At 35.3% G+C, this 24223-nt stretch overlaps 1 protein-coding gene across 3 annotated transcripts in view; it reads left to right on the top strand.

The window, feature by feature from the left end:
* ARSJ (arylsulfatase family member J) overlaps positions 1-24223 on the top strand; it is a 99910-nt gene that overhangs the window by 59092 nt on the left and 16595 nt on the right. Inside the window, exons 3-4 of one of the 3 annotated variants that reach the window (XM_010381490.2) lie at positions 15218-16584; positions 16681-17762. In XM_010381490.2, coding sequence (XP_010379792.2) covers positions 15218-16584; positions 16681-16706 — 1393 coding nt within the window. In that variant the 3' untranslated portion in view covers positions 16707-17762. Of the gene's footprint in view, positions 1-15217; positions 17763-24223 lie in introns of those variants that run through there. The other 2 variants (XR_749946.2, XM_030926142.1) reach the window with 2 other exon arrangements.

Raw genomic sequence — 24223 nt, 5'->3', positions numbered from 1 at the left:
ACACATATCTCAGCTTCAGGGCAACCTAGATAGGAAAAAAAATGGTATTTATATATTTATTTATTTTTAACTTTTTGTAAAAACTAGAGCCAAATATTCTAAAAGTTGAAGAAAGCAATATGGAAAAATTTCACCACTGACATGAATGCCAGGATCAGCCTAATATTTTGGCATTAAAGATAATTTAAAGAAAAAATGTTCTGGGCATGGTGACATGTGCCTGTAGTACCAGCTACTCAGGAGGCAGAGGTGGGAGGATCACTTAAACCTGGGAGGTTGAGGTTGCACTGAACTGTGATCATGCCACTGCACTCCAGCCTGAGTGACAGAATGAGACCCTGTCTCAAAATAATAATAATAATTTTTTTATCTTACTACAGCATTAGTAATGGATTCAGTATTAGAATTGAAAATCCAAATCTCATATTCTTTTTACTGCAAAACACTGTATCATAAAATCATGTTATTTAGGTTTTATAATATGAGATTTTTAAAATCTAAAGAAAGAATGTTTGACATAAATTGGCATTAATATATCTATTCAGAAAATTTTCACCATAAAATAATTTAAAGAAATTTTAGACATTAGCAGTTCTCAAACTTTTTGGCATTAGGACCCATTTGTATTCTTACAAATCACTAAAGACCCCAAACAGCTTTTGTTTATCTGAGTTACATCTATTGATTTTTACCATAATATAAACTAAAACTGAAAAATTTTGAAAATTATTTATTCATTCAAAGTAATAACAAGTCTTTTACAGATAACATAAATATTTTATAATATAAAGATATTCTATAAAATAGAAGATGAGTACTGAAAAGTAGCATTATTTGTCATTTTTTCAAATCTCTTTAATGTTTGCTCTAATAGAAGATAGCTGGATTTCTCATTGCTATTTGTTGTTTCTGTTGAAGTATATGAGGACAATTCAGCCTCGTGGAGATATGTAGTTGGAAAAGGAAGGTGTGCCTGAGTCATGTTTTCTGATAATTGTGATATTCTTCTTTGTTACTGCACCAAAAGTTGACAAGTGGTGGTTTATTAGAGATTCTTACTACTCATTGGTTAGGTAAGAGCAGATAATAACCAATAGGTTGGGAAATGTGAGGTTGATAAAATTCTAACAACCATATGGAACTCTCTAAGTTTTTAAATATTGTGTTTCTATGTGTTAGGCATTATTCTGCATACCTCACATTTATTAGCTCATTTAATCCTCACGGTAACTCAGTGAGAAAAGTGTTATTATTAATCCCATTTAATGCAAATTAGGAAACTGAGACATAGAAATTCTTTGAAATGGTTTTGCCATTTTGATTTTCAGTTATATTGTTTTACAGGATAACAATTCAAAGTAAAATAAACCTAATATAAAGGATGCATAATAGAACTTCAGAGTTATTGGTAAGTATTCATATTGAAGAATCATATTGAAGATTCATAAGAATCATATTGAAGATTCTAATAATATGCTGGTAAATTTCAAAGGGAAATAATGTAATTCTCTTTTAGAAGGTCAAATCACTTATTATTCTCTTAATATTCCTCTAATTATATTGTGATGAATGATTTATTTTTAACTTGTATTCTAATACAATTTTTTCTGAATGTGACATATAAGAACTTCATTAATATGGCTTCTGAACATAATTTTTAGCTAATCATTGCAATTTTACATGCATTTTCACTTACATTATTATAAAATACCCTTAAATTAACTTTGAGAATCTGTGTCTCATATCTTGGTAAAAAGACAGCTAAAACAACATTTTGCTTTCCAGGTTTGCAAAAGCTCAATAATATGAAGGCGATAGTTTTGAATGTTATAACACAAATTTTGAAAGGAGGTGGCAGGCAAGGCATAGCATGAGGACACGTAATTCCTCTCATTGGTACAGGAAAGGGGGCAATGGGCACTAAGAGAAGCAACACTGTAAAAAACAGCTTTGACTGCAGTGAATTTTAATGGTACTTTCTGGGTGCTTCCCAGAATACAATCAGCCGAGAAACCTGTGGTCAAAAATGGGGAGGCTTTCCCAGGGTAATAGATGCAGTATTTGTATAATGTTTTGGGAACATATCTGTTATGATATGAGTAAAGAATAAGAAAAAAATTGGATGGAGTATCCCAGCTGAGATGTATCCATCAGTTGGTTTTTGAGTATAAGTAATTACAACTCAGCATACCATGAATTTTCCTTTAGGTTCAGCACCTATCCTCCTTATTACAAAATGTTTCTGTTCCACATATTTATTTTTTTGTAAAAATAAAGTTAATTGGCAAGTTAACTTGTGTCTCCCTCTAGAGCACTGTTAATTATTTATTTGCATTCCTCTATAGATATTTAAAGAACTGACACATTAGTCAAATAAAAGGAAAAACAGAAAGCAACTTCATGGGTTGAACTTCAGTTTGACAAGTGGAAATTCCAATCTGACTACTAGGAAAAAGAAAGAGAGTGGGCAAGATAGTATTTCATGAGACCCAAGCAATGGTATCATGTTTTGCTTTGGTTTAGTTTTGGTTTCACCACTTGCACACGATAGAGTAGAAGGGGGAGGAAGACATGGAGTTGAAGAGATGATGGACCAGAGGACAAAAGAAAAAAAGAGAGAACATGTAGTAACAATTAGTTATAACTAGCATTTTTATAAAATTTTGCAATTTGCAATATGTTTAATATATTTTATTTCATTTTATTATATACCTCACCAACCAAAAAGAAAAAGAAAATCCTGTGGCATTGGTGTGCTGCTGTCATTAATATCTCCCTTATAGATGAAAAAACTGAGGTTCAGGTTGAGCAACATGCTCAAGGTTACACAGCCTGTAGAGCAGAATTCAAATCCAGGCATTCTGATTTCTAATATTGTGGGTTCTCTCAATAGAAAAGGTCGCCGGATTGTTTCCACAATACATGCTGGAGAAATTCCTATGACGTCAAGTCATTAGGCAGATGTCCAGAGATAAAGTAAGCCCTCTAACAATCTCTCCACCCACCAGATTTATAATAAATATAAAATATTCATTTTCTCACATACCACCCAGGAAATACCCTGTGAGACATTGGGCTATGGATTCAACCCTGACCATGAGGGGCAAACTTTCTGCAGAAAATAAGACAGTTGCCAGAGAGCATGTGAGATTAAAACTGCGAGTTTTCCAGTTAGTGTCCTTTCCAGTCTATAAGCAGTGAACCCTCACTGGAGGAAAACGGTCTGCCTAGGCAGTGATCACTTCTCACTTGTAATTTTGGGATGTCTTTTCTGGGAACAAAAATATGATCTCTATTGTTGTAGAAAGAGTGCAGAGCATCTGCTTTTCATATTCAGTGATGACAGGAATGAGGCAAGTATTTTACCTGCAGCAGATGAAGGATAACTGTGATAAAGATGTTCTGATCCAGAGGTAGAGTGGGGAGAATTTCATCCTGGAGGCAACAGTTTTATTTATTAGAGATCTTCAGGGTGTATTTATTTTTTCTTTTTATTTCTGGTTTTAAAAATTATTATCTCTATAATATATTTCAAATAAAAACTCTGGGTAGTTTTCTACATAAAGGAGAAAATTAAATGAAAAGAATTATATAAATTAAGTCAGCTATAACCATGCTACTGTACATGTAATAGAGGAGGAAAGATGATCTATAATAAATATCAGGGCAAAGGGTCCATTTTAATTTGCTAATTTTCTTACTCTCATTTAAAGCTACTTATAAAGTTCACTTCAGAATATAAAATGTTAATTCCATATCTTGATCTGCCAGGACTAATTGCTTAATAATACTGCCATAATAATAAATCCTCAACTATTCAAAATAGCTCAATATCTGTATTAGAGACAGAGCCAATAACCATTAGTATTGGAATTTAGAAAAGATGCTAATAAAAGGGCAAAGTCACAGATAGATTACAAGTTCAGAGATTTATATTTTAGGGAAAATATCTAATATCTGTTAATTGAGCTTATATACTATTTTTAATGATACCTGTAGCCTACATTGATAGTATTAATCAGGTATCACTGTAGCCTACAATGATACCCAGATACCTCTAGCCTTGAGAGTCTGGTCATACCAAATTAATGCAGTGTTTACTCAATAATTCTCTTTATTTTCAGCTGAAACTGCTTTATAACACAGAATTATAAATGTCCTTTATAAATAATCAACGGACAGTACCACAAACTCAACTGTTTTGAAGAATAAGCAAATATATTATCTTCTCAACTTTCTCTAAATCATAAAATTTATTGTCTACTTTGGATATATAGTATGTCACAATGTTTCTTAAAGAGTTATTTGTCATAAACTCTCACTATTCTTTATGTTTCTCCACAGTACAGTGCCTGGAATAGTGTGGGTACTTAATAAATTTGTGATTTTTTTTCTGGAGACTACTCATTTTCTCTACTAAGTTATCCTGAATTTCAGTTTGTTGTCACATGGCTTGCAACTAAGACACTGATATGTCCATATGAGTTTGACATGAAATACTTTCATCTATGTGTGGCTAACTGCAGGTGCAAAGACACCTAACCATGGCTAAAAGAAAGCAATTCTGCTCAAGAATGGAAGAACATTATCACTTTTGTGTTGGGCTGTTTTCTGGAAGAGCCACCTGGTGAACATAATACGAAATTGTGATAATGTTTCTTTCTTCAAAGTCAAAGGTACAAAGAAAATGTTAAAATTCTTAAATATGGCAGTCCTGCCCATATGAGAATAACTAAATATTAATGGACCAATTCATATAAAGCAGAGTGAGAGATCATATTTTCAAAATATTTAAAAGGTTTTAGGCCGGGTGCGGTGGCTCACGCCTGTAATCCCAGCACTTTAGGAGGCTAAGGCGGGTGGATTACGAGGTCAGCAGTTCGAGACCAGCCTGGCCAACATGGTGAAACCCCATCTCTACTAAAAATACAAAAATTAGCCGGGCGTGGTGGTGGGCACCTGTAGTCCTAGCTACTCGGGAGGCTGAGGCAGGAGAATCGCTTGAACCTGGGAGGTGGAGGTTGCAGTGAGCTGAGACCACGCCATTGCACTCCAGCCTAGGCAAGAGAGCAAGACTCCATCTCAAAAACTAAATAAATAAAAATTATAAATGAAAGAATTTTAAATTCTCTTTAAGCAATCTATACCTTACATTGAGGATTCTAACTAATATTACTATGATATTTCTTAAGGATATCTTCCTTAACACATTCTGTCTATAGGGCAAAGTTAGTAGTATCAGGAATAGTTTCGTATTTAAGTTACTCCCCAGTCTGTTCATCTAAGTGCAATTTCTGCTTAGAATACAGGAGGTAAAAACTAGTACATTTCTTTAAAACTTAATTTTATATTATTCTGTGGACATATTGAAAATAGTAAGAAAAATATAAATATTATTTTGACAGTATGGGTCCACTTGCTTTATGGAGTGTATGTATACTTGAAACAGTCTCTGTAAATTAGATAATTTAAAAATGTACCCCTGGAGTTCACTCTTAAATTTTTTTCTGTAAGTAATTTTATAAATGAGAGATTCATTAATTACATAAGTGAATATTCATGTCAATAGGTACTTGGTAGTCTGTAACTTATATATTAAATCTTAATTTTTGAAGTATAGGTCTTCAAATAAATAATTCCAAAAAAGAGAAAAGAACATGAGATAATAAGAGTCAAAGAAAAGACCATCTAGTAGGAAAGAAACTTACTTTTGGATGAAAACTATTTCCAGAAAACAATCACATAGCGTGTTATTTGTAGCTATGTTTCCAAAGAGACCAGGAACATTGTAATCAATGTAGAAAAAGCTTTGGTGTCCTGAAGGTTCACCGACAATGGATGAGTAAAGCAATTGCAAAGACAAATAGCAGAGACTAGGAAAGATTATCCAAAGGCAGAAATTTTAAAAGTTACTTGACAAGTTTCCTCATCTGCTTGTGTAGTGAAAGGAGACATTTTCTCTGGATTTCAGGGGTAATTACAGAATTTATTTAGCTCATTCCATCCCCTTTTGTCTAGACCAAAGGTAATCTCCTGAGCAGATGTCCCTGCTAGGCAGAACAGGAGATGAGTGAATGTATCCATTCATTTGGCATTTAGATTTAATCTTTTTTATTTCAAATTAATTAGTTGCCTTGATACAATTAGTCTGAGTAGAATAAGCTATTGTTTTTGAAACCTAATCATCTAAATTTTATTTATTTATAAATTTACATAACAAGTTGAAAGCTTCTCTCCTCCCACAATTATTATGTTCCCAGAAATAATCATGTTCAACGGTTTGCTATATATGTTTACATTTTTCTTTATCTTTATCTCTTTATGAACACACACACACACATACACATTCTCATTTATTCATTCAACAATTGATGTGCTGTTATGAGCCATGTATTGTTTCAGGTGATATGGATATACCAGTGAACAAACTTCCTGCCCTCATGGAACCTATACATTTTTTATTGTAAAAATGTAATAATACAATAGATATTCTGCCATAGCTAGATGATCTTTTACTTAATAATACATCATAAACACTTTTCTACATCAGCACTTATCGTCCCACCATATTCTATTTTTTTTCCATCTATGTATCTTGAAATACTGTATGCTTACCATCTATACGTTTTCACTTTCCATTCATGTCTCAATCCACTATAATCCGGTTTCTTCCCACACCATTCTACTAGAGAATAGCTTATAAGGTCTGCATGCTTATTGCCAAATCCAGTTGCTCCTGTGCAATTCTCACTTTCCCTGGCTTCTCTATAGTAAGTGATGCAGTTGACTCTAAAACTCTTCTCCACTGCTCTAGCTCACAGGGTAGCTGATTTACCTCAGACTCTTTTAATGCTGCTCCTTGCTTTTCTTCTAAATGATGGTATCACCTGGGCTCCATGTATGGCCTTCTCCATTTTGTCTTTAGATGATGACATGAGTTCCTATGAATTCACCTACCGCCTAAAAGTTAATGAGTCTCAAATCTCTATTTCATAATTAAATTATTGCATTTTTTTTGTAACATTGCTTTCCACTATTTTTCATTAAGAAATACATATCATCTTAACTTTAATGCAGGTGAAAAACATTATGGTGACCTAATTTGACCACTATTTTCTTTTAAATAAATTTTATTGTGTATATTTAATGTATACAGTATGATATAATGGGCTATCCGTAACTACTAAATTAGTTACTATGGTGAAGCAAATTAACACATTCAGCATCTCACATAGTTACCCTTTTGTGCATGTGTGTGGCAGAAGCAGCTAAAATGTATTCATCAATTATTTATTTTACTTTATCCTATACATCTCCAAGTGGATATCTGACAGGTGCCTCTAGCTAAATGCAGGGCAGGAATCATTGTCTTCCTATTTATTCCTATCCCTTTTTTCTGGATTTCTTAACTCAATGTAAAGATTTCCCTTCACCCGGCTACCCAGACCAGACACTTTGGACTCATCTTTAACATTTCCTTCTCCCACACTTCCCACATATAGTCTGTAACCCTATCAAATGTCTCTCTTTATAATATCTAATCTTCCCTTTACTGCATCCTCACTGTAACAAATCTTAGTCTTGGATGTCACCCTTTATCTCTTAGATCAGGGCACATCTTCCTGCCTAGGTCTTGTTCCACTCCAATCCATTCTTCACACTACAACCAGAGTTGATTTTTCCAAAGCAAAGCTTCGATTGCATCATTCTCATTTCAAAAGTATTCTGTGACTTCTTGTGACCTTCACATTAAGTAAGAAAACCTTAGCACAGCTCTATCCTCTAATACAGCACCCTGTCATTGAACACCTACTTACCTCTATAGTCTCCCATCAAGATGTCTGAATCTCTACCCTTATGTTCTAATATTATAAATTGTTGAGCTACAGAGACCCAAATTCTCTCTCACTTTTTGCATTCAAACATTCTACACTTACTGAAACACTTTCCTTGTTTTCCCTTCAACTCTTCACCTGGATGGCTCCTCCTGCAAAAATCATATCAGATTCACCTTCCCTTGTGAATGCTCTTTTGTCCAAGTTGTTTCAGCTGCTCGCACTACCTGCTTTCATTCCACACTCACCCAAATACTCCTGAATGCACTAAAACTCAAATGAAACATGGCCCCTTCTGAGAGGTTTCCTGACTCTACTATGAGCACCCATAAAATGCTGTGGTTCTCTACTGTAACACTTAGTCCTATCATAATAATGCCCTAATGGCTTGTCTGTTTCTCCAATTACACTGAGTTCCTTGAGAGCAGAGACCATCTTATTCACCTCTTATAATCCCCAAAGCTAGCACAGTGTAGAAGGAGTGTTAAGCAATTAATTCACTAATTCATGAGATTAAACAACTAGGCATAGATTTGTTGTTGCCACAGCCTGCCCCTCTTTCACCCCTTTCCAGATGATATAATTAACTGAAAGATAAAATTAAGGCCCATAAATAGAATATATTTATAGACAAGAGAGTCTTTTGGAAGGCAGTCATAAGCAAACACCTTTCAGAATACGGAAAATTAGTTATATTCTTCCTACATAAATATCTGAGTGATATTTGATTTGTAAAGTATAGTCTCTTGCACTTATTTCCTTCCCTTCAAAATATGAATTTCTACTCCACTATTGGCCTATTTTTTACTCCCTAACCATTCTGGACTTTAAAGTCTGCATAAAACTATTAGTATTCATATTTTATCCCACTTACAAGAGTACACTAAATATGTAATTAGGTTAAAACAATAGCATTACCTTAGACAATATTTTCAGTCAAAGGAGAATTCATAGACTATAGTATCCAGCACCCAGTAATACAAATTAATATAAAAAATTATAAACCTTCACATATTCTAATGCCAAGCTGAAATGTGTACTTAGCATTTTTCTTTTAAGTTGGCAGTAAAGTTAGAATGATGGCGATTGCTTTTAACAGATTTGGCAACAACTCTAGGTTTACTATTATTCATATGGAATTTTCTTCACAAGGTAGACAGACTAAAAAAATCTACTAAATTTCAAAATTATTTTATTTTTTAGCAAAGGTAATGCAAGCATTTGAAATATATTATATAAAAATTCTGTTTTTAAACTAATTTCATCTTATACAAATAAATGTTAAATATATCATTGATATTTGTGGAATCTTCCCTATGAAATATCTGTAAATTATATTATAAACTTGGTATTGTGAAGCTGTTCTGATGTTAAATGGAGACCCTTTATTGGCACATTGAGCAATAGTCTTTGACTCATGGATTCTTACAGTTAGAAAGAAACTTAGAGGTGTAGTACTCTGTTCTCATGCTGCTATAAGGATATACCTGAGGCTGGGTAATTTATAAAGAAAAGATGTTTAACTGACTCACAGTTTCACAAGGCTGGGGAGGCCTGAGGAAACTTACAAACATGGCAGAAGGGAAAGCAAACACATCCTTCTTCACATGGCGGTAGGAGAGCGAAATGAGAGCCAAGCGAAGGCGGAAGCTCCTTATGAAACCACAGGATCTCCTGAGAAGTTACGCACTATCACGAGAATAGCATGAGGAAAACTGCCCCCATGATTCAATTACCTCTCACCAAGTCCATCTCACGACATGTGGGGATTATGGGAACTACAGGTCAAATGAGATTTGGGGGCACAGCCAAACCATATCAGAGGTCATCTAATACTTCATTTCTAATTCAAGAATCTCTTTTACAGAATCCTTGGCAAATGCTTATCTAGCCTGTTTACTATTTTTTTGTTTATTTTCTTTTTTAGAATGTTATTTTTCACATTGAGTTGAAATCAGCCTCTTTATAATATTGACCATTAGTCCTAATTCTATACTTTGAAATAAAACAGAGAGGAGTTGAACTACCCACCACTCTCCAGGTTATAAAAACAAATCTAGAAATCATTCCTAATTCCTTTCTTTTCCACTCCTTCTATCCTTCTCTCACTGATTTAATCATATCATTTCTAAATCCAAATATACATTTCATCCATCCACCTCTTTCCATTTTTACTGCCACTAGATGGTAGTCCAAGCCACCATCATCTTTGATCTAGACAAATCTAAACAATCTCTAAACAATCTCTTCTAAACAATTAGAAGAATTGTTTAGAAAAATTTTTCTCTAAACCATCTGTGTTTCAACTCTCATCTTTCTAAAATCTACTTTCTATACCAGTGGTCTCCAAATTGGAGTACATACACAAAGGGTAATGCAAGATGATTCATTAGGATGCAAAAAGAAATATAAGAAATTCTACTTACATTTATTTTTATCTCATCCCTTTTAATTTCTATTCTGTGTAAGTTTTATAATGTTCCTAAAATAATACAATATGCATGAGTGTAATTTATAAATAAGTAAATGTACATATATTGGGGTACATGCTTAAATATTGAATACTATTTTTCAGATGTGTTCTAATTAACATAAGAGGATTATTACTCATCAGAATTTACACACTGCCTTTATCTAATGTTAAGATTAATTATAATTATAGCTCTCATTTTTCTCTTTTGCTTTTTATTAAATTTGTAGTCTGATATACTTCTCAGATCCATTGATATAGTCTTATACAGTTAACATGCAAAAAGTTGATTTTTAAATAAAATATCTTTAATCTATCCCAGTTAGATTTTCTTACAACTTGTTTTAAATTTTGAGACAATCTTATAGAAAAATTGCAAGTACAGCACCAATAGCATTTTTCCTGAATTGAGAGTTAAGAGCCAACATGATGTCCTATCACCCTCAATACTTTAGTATTTCCTACAAACAAGAGTATTCTCCTATGTTAGCCACAAAACCATCAAAATCAGAAAACATTGTTATTCCATTTTAATCCCAAGACCCCATTTAAGTTTTGCCAGTTCTCTAAATACGTTCTTTATTGAAACTATTCCAATTCACAACCACATATTGCATTTAATTGTCATGTCTCTTTAGTCTCTTTCTTTTAACTCCTTACAGTTTTTCTTTTAGGTTCTAGGGTTTCATGTGCAGTTTTGTTACATGGGTAAATTGCATGTCACGGAGGTTTGGTGTACAGATTATTTCGTCACCCAGGTAGTGAGCATAGTACCTGATGGGTAGTTTTCCAGTCCTCACCTGTCTCCTACCCTCCATCGTCAAGTGGGTCCTGGTGTCTTTTGTTCCCTTCTTTGTGTTCATGTGCAAAGTTTAGCACTCACTTACAAGTGAGAACATGTGGTATTTGGTTTTATGTTCCTGTGTTAATTCCCTTAGGATAATGGCCTCCAGCTACATCCATGTTACCGCAAAGGACATGATTTTGTTCTTTGTTATGGCTGCATAGTATTCCGTGGATCATATGTATCATATTTTCTTTTTTTTTTTAATTTGGGAAATTTTTATTCTGTTTATAGGAAACAATGTTCACATACAGATATTGAGTTAGAAAAAATAGTGCATGCATAATCACTTTAAGCATCAATTATTTATGGGGATTTAGGTTGATTCCAGGTCTTGCTATTTTGAGTAATGCTGTGAGGACTTATTTTCTGAATTGTTTTTCTTTCTTTCCTTTTTTTCTGTTAAATGAAACACTCCTACCTGCTCCACAGAGTTGTGCATATCAGAGAAGAGCATATCAGTAAAAAAAAAATTCATATTATATTAACTTTCATTAAAGTGTAAGATTATCATTCTTATCTCCAACTACACTGCTAACATACAGTTGATTTTTCATTATTTTATTTAAAAAAAGAATAATGGGCAGCCCTTTCAAATGCTAAATCATTCCTAAGCTATTTACCTAATGCTGATCTTTTTTTAAAAAGACAATGAAGCTAACTTGGCAGGAGTATTCTTTTTTGACTTTGTCTCATTTGTTATTTTTGAAATGCTCACAAATCATGTACTTTAAAAAAATCATTCTCAAATTTTTCTGGGATCAACATAAGTCTCACTATCCAGTTTACACATCCTTCCTTTCTTTAATTGGAAAGTTAGAACAGATTTGCTTCTCAAGACTTCTGGCATCTTTCCTCTGCTCCTTGATTTTTCAAAAAGTACTGATATTAACTCTCAATAAGAACAGAAAGAACATCGGACTTTGCCACTGCTGATCAAGAATCAGTTTCACAACCTGATGGGGCAGGTTAAGGGTGCTGGGGAGAAAACCACAACTTCTCTACATCTCTATTTTCCCATCTATAAAATGAACTTAAGTTGGGGAGAAAACCACAATTTCTCTACATCTCTATTTTCCCATCTATAAAATGAACTTAAGTAATCTGACTTCTCACTGTTGTAATGAAACTTAAATGCAATAATGCATATGAATAAAAATCTATAAATTAAAAAGGATTATGCAAATGTTAGTGACACCCAATTCAGCACTCTGGGATAACTGTTAAAGCTATCACTGATTAAATGTACCCTCCTTACTAGACTCTGCTCCCTTCCAATGCTTGCAGCAACCCAATATGTATTATTATCCCTATTTTACAGATGAGGAAACTGAGGATCAGAGGGATTAAGTACTTCCCAAAACCAGAAAGATAATAAGCAGTGGAGCAAATTCAAACCCAGGTCTGTTTGATTCCAAAACCTACACCCTTAACTCACGCCCCAAATTATGTGAAATTTCCTCCTATTCCACCATAGAGGCTGGAACTCATTGAAACAGGAGCTGCCCTGAAAACCTCTTCCCTGTTATAAGCTGCTGTCAAACTTTTATATTGCTGGTTTTACATTTTCCAATTTAAAAACCATTCTACTTTCTACAGAAGACAGAAACAAACCTCATAGTTGATTAATAGCTCTGAACTCCTATTTATCTGCGAATGCTACACCATTTTCTGAAAGCAGCAAACCTCTTCTTGCCGTCTCTTTTATTTTCTGCACATGTTTCCTGTATTTTATGTTTTTCATAAGCCTCTTTTCCTGTTGCCTTTGTCAATAGGTGAGACAATGACCAATTTATTTAGAAATGCTTAATTGGTTTACTATTTGATAAATTGAATAGCCATTCCAGTCAAATCTATTTTCTGCATAACATAATTGTTTTATTAATAACTCATTCCCATAAATGATTCCCCAAAATTTTACCCATATAGATGTCTCCCTTTTTAATTTCCTCCAAGTTTCCATTAATGGGTATTTACTAATTTGTCATGTACTTGTGTAAAAAATTAGTTTTTTCTAATTTTAGAAAACATCCACTTGTGTCTAAAATTAGTTTTTTCACAAGTGAATGTTTTGGATCCTGGACTGGACCAAAACTTATAAAGAACAGGGCAGGTGGATCACCTGAGGTCAGAAGTTCGAAACCAGCCTGGCCAACATAATGAAACAGTATCTCTACTAAAAATACAAAAATTAGCCAGGTGTGGTGGTGTACACCTGTAATCCCAGCTACTCGAGTGGCTGAGGCAAGAGAATCATTTGAACCCGGGAGGCGGAGGTTGCAGTGAGCCAAGATCATGCCACTGCACTCCAGCCTGGGCGATAGAGTGAGACTCTGTCTGAAAAAAAAAAAAAAAAAAAAAAGATCAAGAACAGTAATAATGCCTTCTAAACTTGGTACTTATGATGTTTATGAAATGACTATTTCTTTGGGAGTTTCTTACATTTTAAATTACCACGACCATGACTATTGCAAAACTGACAGCTAAATAGATCAGCAGAGTAAATAGGGTCCACGTGAATGCTGCTTTGCAATAGTGATCAGACTTCACTCCAGCGCCCACAGAAACATCAGTGTGTGTTGCGATTAACACTTCAAAAAGCTCATAGTTTCATCATGCTATCATTAAAACATTAAATCCAAGGCATGTATAACATATTGGCCTTTCAGGTTAAATCCCTGTGAAAAAAATCGCTTTTGACCTCAATTTTTTTTTAATTTGATTCCAAGAATATCTACATATTTACCCTGACAACTTTCTGCAACCTTAATTTTATTTTCATTTTTATATATTCTATTTTAAAAGTGTTTTTGTACTTATAACTATAGAATCAATCAGTTTCAAAATGTCAGAAACTAACTGGTATGTCTTGGCCCAAGTGAAAATTCATACACTTGTGTAATAATAACCCCTTCTTGGAAAACCCCCTTTGCAAAATACTACTGGAAAGAGAAAAATGCAAGAAATTAACATTCACTTAATTTTTAACATATTAGAAAGTGTTATGCTTTCTTAGACTATAAGTGACTATAATTTTTTTAAAAAGAGACACTGTGGGAAATATACTCAAGGACTTATTACCTGTTATTTTTTGAAAAATATAATTTGTAGCACTAGCTAAAACATTTATTCTAAAATGATTTTTAAACAATAATGTATTGTTGAGAATACATTATTGTATTCTCAATTCTCAATTCTGAAATGAGAAAGAAACCTCTTTCTCATTTCAGAGATCTAACAGATTAGCTATTAAGAATGAACTATTGTTTGACAATCAAACAGGAGATTTTTCTATAATTTTTCCATGTATTTTTAGTAGTTCATAGTTAGCTTGAAATAAATGATTTCAGGAAACTATTTAGGAGCTAATGATTTAGAAGGCTCCTAGGTTAAAAGCAATAATAATAATAATACTCTGATTCTATATATCTTTTCTCCTATCTTGTCAGTTTTCAGTCATATAATTAAGAGATTAAAGTTTATTCAAATTAATTCCATTAAAAGAACTTTAAAAGACTTTGAGGCTGGGCACTGTGGCTTTGCGCCTGTAATCCCAGCACTTTGGGAGGCCAAGGCAGGTAGATCACTTGAGGTCAGGAGTTTGAGACCAGACTGGCCAACATGGTGAAACCCCGTCCCTACTAAAAACACAAAAAGGTTACCTGGGTGTGGTGGTGCATGCCTGTAATCCCAGCTACTGGGGAGACTGAGGCAGGAGAATCGCTTGAACCTAGGAGGTGAAGGTTGCAGTGAGCCCAGATCACGCCACTGCACTCCACCCTAGGCGACAACCAAGATTCGGTCTCAAAAAGACTTTGAGATAAGTGGCAAAAACTTAGTTTCAAAAGTACTGGTTTAGATTGAAATGTATTTCAAATGTTAAATAGGAAGATAATTAGAGTAAGACTTGTGAGTAAAGAGTAGAAATGCTGAATTGGTCATTTATCATTGGGGTCAATTATAATTTCACAATGATCCCCATAGAAACATTATTTAATTTAGGGATCACTGTTTTATGTACAATATCTCTTTTATCCTGCCCTGATAAAAATTTTCTCTTTTCTTAAGGTATCAGATACACACCGGACTTCAACATTCTATCATAAGACCTACCCAACCCAACTGTTTACCTCTGGACAATGCCACCCTACCTCAGAAACTGAAGGAGGTTGGATATTCAACGCATATGGTCGGAAAATGGCACTTGGGTTTTTACAGAAAAGAATGCATGCCCACCAAAAGAGGATTTGATACCTTTTTTGGTTCCCTTTTGGGAAGTGGGGATTACTATACACACTACAAATGTGACAGTCCTGGGATGTGTGGCTATGACTTGTATGAAAACGACAATGCTGCCTGGGACTATGACAATGGCATATACTCCACACAGATGTACACTCAGAGAGTACAGCAAATCTTAGCTTCCCATAACCCCACAAAGCCTATATTTTTATATATTGCCTATCAAGCTGTTCATTCACCACTGCAAGCTCCTGGCAGGTATTTTGAACACTACAGATCCATTATCAACATAAACAGGAGGAGATATGCTGCCATGCTTTCCTGCTTAGATGAAGCAATCAACAACGTGACACTGGCTCTAAAGACTTATGGTTTCTATAACAACAGCATCATCATTTACTCTTCAGATAATGGTGGCCAGCCTACAGCAGGAGGGAGTAACTGGCCTCTCAGAGGTAGCAAAGGAACATATTGGGAAGGAGGGATCCGGGCTGTAGGCTTTGTGCATAGCCCACTTCTGAAAAACAAGGGAACAGTGTGTAAGGAACTTGTGCATATCACTGACTGGTACCCCACTCTGATTTCACTGGCTGAAGGACAGATTGATGAGGATATTCAACTAGATGGCTATGATATCTGGGAGACCATAAGTGAGGGTCTTCGCTCACCCCGAGTAGATATTTTGCATAACATTGACCCCATATATACCAAGGCAAAAAATGGCTCCTGGGCAGCAGGCTATGGGATCTGGAACACTGCAATCCAGTCAGCCATCAGAGTGCAGCACTGGAAATTGCTCACAGGAAATCCTGGCTACAGCGACTGGGTGCCCCCTCAGTCTTTCAGCAACCTGGGACCGAACCGGTGGCACAATGAACGGATTACCTTGTCAACTGGCAAAAGTGTATGGCTTTTCAACATCACTGCCGACCCATATGAGAGGGTGGACCTATCTAACAGGTATCCGGGAATCGTGAAGAAGCTCCTACGGAGGCTCTCACAGTTCAACAAAACTGCAGTGCCGGTCAGGTATCCCCCCAAAGACCCCAGAAGTAACCCTCGGCTCAATGGAGGGGTCTGGGGACCATGGTATAAAGAAGAAACCAAGAAAAAGAAGCCAAACAAAAATCGGGCTGAGAAAAAGCAAAAGAAAAGCAAAATAAAGAAAAAGAAACAACAGAAAACAGTCTCAGGTTCAACTTGCCATTCAGGTGTTACTTGTGGATAAGCGCAAATATTTCCTGTTCGGTTAAACTTTAATCAGTTCTTATCTTTCATCTGTTTCCTAGGTAAACCAGCAAATTTGGCTCGATAATATCGCTGCCCTAAGCGTCAGGCTTGTTTTCATGCTGTGCCACTCCAGAGACTTCTGTCACCTGGCCGCCACACCGAAAACTGTTCTGCTCAGTGCCAAAGGTGCTACTCTTGCAAACCACGCTTAGAGTGGAGACGTTTGTTTCTCTTGCTCCTTTAGAAAACGTGGTGAGTCCTGAGTTCGACTGCTGTGCTTCAGTCAATTGACCAAACACTGCTTTAAATTATAGGAGGAGTACAATAACATACCATCCGCAAGCATGCTAATTTGATGGAAGTTACAGGGTAGCATGATTAAAACTACCTTTGATAAATTACAGTCAAAGATGTGTCACCTCAAAGGCCTTGACGAATATATTTTCTTTGTGAATTTTTGTATCTCTGTCATATGACACTTGGGTTTCTAAATTAATTCTATTTCATATATATATGTGTGTGTGTGTGTGTGTTTCTTTTCCTGTGAAAAGCTGTTTTTCTCACATGTGAACAGCTTGCACCTCACTTTATCATGCATGAGGGAATGGTAAATAAGAATGTTTGAGCACACTGCCCACAATGAATGTAACTATTTTCTAAACACTTTAATAGAACATTTCAGTATAAAAAAACCTAATTTATTTTTACAGAAAAATACTATTTTGTTGTCATAAAAAGTTATGCAAATGACTTTAATTATTTTATTTTTATTTCCTGCATACCATTAGAAGAGTTTTATTTCATTTCTTCAAATTACCAAGCACTGTAATACTATAAATTACTGTAATACTGTGCAAATTCATAGACTATAAAAACATCATTCAGAAAACATAATCATCATTGTTCAACCATGATTTTGAATGTAATAAGATGAATATATTCCTTACAAATTACTTGGAAATTCAATGTTTGTGCAGAGTTGAGACAACTTTATTGTTTCTATCATAAACTATTTATGTATCTTAATTATTAAAATGATTTATTTTATGGCACTAGAAAATTTACTGTGGCTTTTCTGATCTAACTTCTAGATAAAATTGTATCACTCATCCTAAAAAATAAAAATCTTTACTAATAGGCAGTTGAAGGAATGGTTTGCTAACAACCACAGTAATATGATTTTACAGATAGATGCTTCCACTTGGCTATGACATGGAGAAAGATGTTCCCATATTAATAAATAACATTTATATTAGGTTGGTGCAAAAGTAGTTGCGGTTTTTGCCATTAAAAGTAATAACCTTACTCTTATACAAAGTGGACACTGTGGGGAGATACAGAGAAATGGAATATATGGATCCTGCCTGGAGTAAGTTACCTTGTTTGGAAGCCACACATGCAAACGTCATGAGGATAATTAAAGGAGTATTATCAGTAATGAAGTTTATCATGGGTCATCAATGAGCATAGATTGGTGTGGTTCCTGTAGACCCTGGTGTGTTCTTTGAAGTGCCCTCTCCTAATACAGAGGCCTCGAAGCCTCACGGTATACACTTGAAAAGTCACAGATAAGCTAGAATTGTGATCTTTGAAGTTATAACTGTGATAAGAAAATGTGTGTGGTATGACAGCATACCATTAAACACATTTATATCACAGCTCAAAGGACTGATATAATACATTTATATCACAGCTCACAGTTTCTGAAAATGTATACAAGAATCTGTAATCTAGTACTGAAATTACTAAATTGGATAAGATGATTTAAAGGATTTTAATTTTAATGTTTTATTTCTAGAATATATGGCTCCAGTTTATTTTATAGTGTAAAGTTGTATTTCCTAAAGTTTGTGTTTTGTCGACAGTATCTTTTAAATGAGTCTTAAAAATAAAGGCATATTGTTCATGTTTTCCTTTCCCAGTGGCACATAAATAACGTCTTAAAATAGATGGTATCTTATACACTTTTAAAAAATAGACATCTTTACACTAAAAAAGAATTCTGAAGAAAGTAAGTTTGGGAGATGTTGGGTTAAAGAAAGTCAAAGGAGTCACTTCAATGCAGATTTTTCTTAGAATTTTTAAAATCTTAGCTTGCATTGTAACCCTGACAGAAGGAAAATGTTATACAGTATTTCATAATTTCACCACAAAACTGTTCTCTGTGGCATAATGCACAGGACTAGCATTCTGAGGAGCTATACTGTTATTGAAAACATAGTGTAAAAATAGAATCTTCTACAAGTTCCTAGAAAGATAAAAAAAGAAGCAAAGAGACAAATTAGGACTATGAAATACCAGTAGGTATCACCTATTGTGGTGTAATTCTAAGTTCTCTATAAATGATTATAATCTTCTCAGTGAAAATAATTTAGCCCACAGTGTTCTACTGGAAATGGCTTCATGGATGTTGATTACTGTTTTAGAGAGTACCTGCCACCTGCCCAGGGCTCTAGGCAGGATGTGGTTTACGAGAAGTCTCAGTGTCTTGCCCTCAAGAAATCAAAATCCTTTCTAATAGTCATATATAAGTCATGAACAAAAATATTTCTAAAAATGCTGTCAGCAAATCACTAGGAATTTCAAGATGGACAGGAAGGAAAACACTGTCCTTGAGTTTTGTGCCCTAATCACTGATGCCATGTTAATATGGGGAATTCATTCTCAGGTGTTAGTTTCCTAAACTGTGATCTTCAAGATGCGTTTCTAGGCTGCCTGTGGTTCTTTCAAGTGTAAACTGCACCTCTTTTAAACCTCTGATCTTTCTTAGGGTTTCAAAAGAAACTCTCATTAGCTTTGTCAGAAAATAATTTTTGACTATGGCTATGTTTCTGGGTTGAGAACGGATATAAAAACATTTTCTTCCAATGAAAACATCAACAATGAAAACATTTGTAGTGCCTTTCAGCCAGTGAAAACATCTACCCCAGGTCTGTCAACTGTCAAGTATAACTAAAGAACTTGTTTCATCTGTTTTTACATGCTCTTTCTTCATGAATGGATATTTTTGTTTTCTTGACCAGGCCCCTTTAAAAATTTTTAAGCACGGAGGAACACTGTCATTGATAGTTGAATAATTACACTTTTTTGTACTTTCAACATTCCTCTGTGAGAATATACCATATTAATGTGCACATCTCCACATTATTTCTTTATATTACTGAACAGTATTTTATTATATAGATATGCCATTTTTTATCCTTTCACATGTTAATGGACACTTGGGTTGTTTCCAGGTTAAGGCTAATATAACTAAAAATGCTATGTATTTTCATGTGCAGGTGTTTCTTGATTTTCTAAGGCACATGAATTTCACATCAGGATCAGCTTCCTAAGCATTTTATTCATACCATTTTTGAACATACAAATTGTGAATTTGTCAGTGGCAGAATGTGTGATGTTGGCAGGAAAAAGTTTCCTTGCCAAAAGCAGCACAATTCCTCTATGGTAAATTAATAGCTACTTTATTTCCTCATGCAATGACTTCATAGAATCCATTCACTCATTCAACAAATACATGCTGAATGTCACTCTCTCAGGCAATGTTCTAGGATCTTGGGATATATAAGTGTATGAAATGAATAAAAATTCTTACCCTTGGGCAGGTTATCTTCCAGCTGAGTGAAGCAGACAATAAATAATAAACACAACTAATTATAACATTATATACTATATAAAGTAGTGTGAAAAAAGAGTAGATCACGATAAGGGGAGGATTCACTCTACACCAAGTTTATCCATCCATTCATTCAGCATTTGTCAAGTGCCCCATGTAATGGTGTGCATGGGATGTGATGGCAAGTGACATCAGGCAGAGTCCTTGCCTTCGGGTGTGACCCTGCCTTCGGGTAGTGTACATTCTCCTAGAAGATGCAGCCATGAACCCAAAAACCAAACACCTCATCGCTACCATCCTCCCACCATGGCTACCCCACTTTCCAGCTTGATCTTTCTCATTAGCATTTAATATGCTTCAGATTTTACCCACAAGTTTTCCTTATTGTCTGTTTCGTTCCCCTAGAATGTAAGCTTCTTAAGAAAAGAGATTTCTGTAAGTTCTGTTTACATGTGCATGGCCAGTATATAAAATGATGCCCTACTCATACTTAGCACTCAATGTTTTTGAGTGAATAATTAAGATAATCACATTTATCCATATGTTCAGCCACATTTGCCTAAGTTTCCACTTTCTATTTCTGGTACAGGGATTTCATTGTTGAAAAATAGAACTTGGCCGGGCGCGGTGGCTCAAGCCTGTAATCCCAGCACTTTGGGAGGCCGAGACGGGCGGATCACGAGGTCAGGAGATCGAGACCATCCTGGCTAACACAGTGAAACCCCGTCTCTACTAAAAATACAAAAAACTAGCCGGGCGAGGTGGCGGGCGCCTGTAGTCCCAGCTACTCGGGAGGCTGAGGCGGGAGAATGGCGCAAACCCGGGAGGCGGAGCTTGCAGTGAGAAAAAAAAAAAAAAAAAAAAAAAAAAAAAAAAAAAAAAAAAAAAAAAAAAAAAAAAAAGAAAAATAGAACTAATCATCCTTAATACCTTTAGCAGCAATGATATGAAATGCAGAAATTTCTAACACTATAAAAAACCAACTCTAATATTGTATAGTTATAGGAACATGGTGTTACAGCAAGAGCAAAGCAAAAATTACACAAAATTGAGAGCAAATTTTATCTATCATCTTTATTACATAACAGGATTGAACATGATTATTCTAACGCTACTTGGAATATTACAGAATACATTAGCTTAAATGAGTTCCCAGAAAGAAGAGATGAGGGCTTAAATTGTCAATAATTTTTTGCACCAAATCATGAAAGGAAAAAAATATAATTAGCAAATAAACTTCTATGTCTTCATAGAATTATAAAGCCAAATGGAATATACCTCACATCCTTGGGTATTTTATTACAAACCTCTCCAATATGGCAAAGCCGAAATTCTGCTTTTTTAAAGATATATTTTTCTTAAATATTTTACTAGTCATAGCATCTCTATGAATTTGATTGATTCATTGGTTAAACATGGTATTATTTAAAGCACAGAACCTGAATGTTGCCTTTGGGCGTTAGGTAGATTTGAACGTATTTACCTAACTTTCAATTTCATATCTATGATTTGAAATTTCCTTATTTTCAAATTTACTGCAATCCTATAACATTTTTTGCCAGTTGGTTTATGCAGTTTCAGGTAAAATCAATCCGAATAATTGAAAAACAAACAACAGAATAGCAAAGGCATATTAGAAATGTCTACCCATCCACTCTTTGTAGAAATTCTTCAGCTGATAATTATAAATAGAGAGCATCTTATTGAACAATCAAACAAAAGTAAAATTTGCCTTTCAGTATAAAAATCCAAAAATCAGTTTTAATACCACTTCCATCATATTAATCTTTCTAGAAACAATGCTTTAAGAATTAAAGTCCTTCAACTCCAGGGTTGAACATGGAGGATGAACAGGGAATACCTTCAGCTGACCTTCTAAATCCTAAACAACTGTGAGGAAAAAAACTTTTTATAACCAAGGTTTTTTAAAAAGTCTTGATTTAATTTAGTATCTGAAATCATACTTTTTATGGCATCATCACCAGAATTTCCAGAAGCTTCCTTTGGGCAAACAGCGTTAAGTCTTCAGTCAGAGAGTTATTCTGTCTCTAAGGCAGATCCCACTAAAACTTCTCTATTTTTAGCTATTCCTGATTAAATAATCCCCTCTAGCACCTATGAGCCGGGGAATTACAAGCATAAAAAGTCCTGCAATTATTTTTACTATACAGTCAGACATAGTAGCAACAACACAATACAGTGTTTTATTAAACTTTTTTTTTTCTTTTCTTCAAGTTTTGCTCAAGATCCTAACAGTTAACGTAGTGTTTCAGAGATTAAGGTAACAGCTTCTGAGGAATCCTGCTCTCTCCCAGCTGGGAGCCATGGCGGCTGCAGTGGCAGCGGAGACTAGGTGAGGCGGGTGGGTGGAGAGGTTTTTCCCTTAGCTTTTTATTTGGTCCCCTTGCCTCTGCACTTCTCAGCATCCCGGCTGTGCTAGGGCTATTTCTTTCTGAACTCACATGCAACCATAACTCCGCATTCTACTTTCTTGGCACCCTTCTCCATACCCAAGTCCCACGTCCGTTTCTGCCACAGAACTAGGCACATTATAGCTATGTCCAACAACAACAGAGGTATCAACAAGTGAATTCCTCCCTTCCAAAGTTCTCCCAGCATAAAGGGATGAATGTGTAGAGCTATCTCAGCCTTCTGGTGACGAGAAGACCTGAGCCCCACCCCAACTCTTCAAGGAGCTGAGATCAGAGTGGGAGTGAGCAATCTGGAAGCCAACAAATTGTTCCCACCTGAGTAAGTGAGCCACCTCTCCCTTCAGGTCCAAGCAGTTTAGCAGCTGCAATGTCCAAAGCCGCTTCAGCTTTGGGAACTAATTAATGCTTTCTCTTTCTGCCCAGAAGAGAGAGCAGTGAATAAGGTAACTTCTACTTGGGACCCATCCAAAGCCTACCTTGGGTATTTCTTCTCTTCTTACATAGAGGAGCGAACAACATAGATTTCTAACATTCTCTACTCACCCACCAAAAGCCCAACGTTGGGAATTCCTGGACCCTTTCTTCTCTTGCTAGGAGAGGGCAAAAACTAAAAGCCTTCTCTAAAACCTAAAACCATCTGGGCTGCTTGTTCCAACCTACCCCCAGCCTTTGACCAACAATTGTCTTCCAATCCTTTCAAACTGTCTGCTATTGGCTCTTGCTGTCTTCTTTCAAATCCTGTTAGTTAGCCTGGAGGTCATCCTCTATCTCTTTCAGAAAACCACGTTTCAAACAGGATCCCATTCTTGTCAGTAAACTTGGTAAGTTTTTATGATCTGTATTTATTCCTTGTTATCCCGAATGCAACCATGAGGTTTCTGGAACTCAGAGTCATCACTGTTCATTACAGCAACGGCAGCAGTGTCGCATAGGTGATGCAAGGAGAGCCGCATGTTTAGCACTACATGTACAGGGGTTGCATCATAGGAACGGAAGCCTAAAATTATGAATCTGGAAATATATATATATACACACACATATATATCTATGTATGTGTATATATATATAAATAAAATGCCCTCCCTCTCCTCCCTTCCTGAGAGAGAAACATTTGCTCCCTGGTCTTTTACAGTCCTTTGGACTGTAAATAAATGTTCTGAAGAAAAGAGAGGGGAAAGTACCCCAAAATGCAAGCAGTTGGCTCTGACAGAAGTAAGTTTTATTACTCTTTAAGAGCAGATAATTCCCTGTTTAACACACTTCAACGTCCGAGCTTGTCCTTTGACCCAGGTGCCAGTAACATTTGTCAGAAAGTCCTAACTATGCAGAAACATGAGAATATTCACTTTCTGACATAGATCAGTGGTTGCAGATGGAAGTTGAAGCAGGGACTGACAGAAAACAGGTATGAGGGAAACTTCAGGGTGAAGGAGGTACCTTAACACTGAATCGTAGGGATGATTGTATAACTGCATGATATACTAAAAAAAAATCACTGAACAGTATAGTTACAATGGGCAACTGTATGACATGTAAATTTTTCCTCAAAAAAGC

This window comes from Rhinopithecus roxellana, chromosome 2 (assembly GCF_007565055.1).
Source record: "Rhinopithecus roxellana isolate Shanxi Qingling chromosome 2, ASM756505v1, whole genome shotgun sequence".
NCBI lineage: Eukaryota > Metazoa > Chordata > Mammalia > Primates > Cercopithecidae > Rhinopithecus > Rhinopithecus roxellana.
The sequence above is the reverse complement of the archived record's forward strand: the minus strand, read 5'-3'. Positions and strand labels throughout refer to the sequence as shown.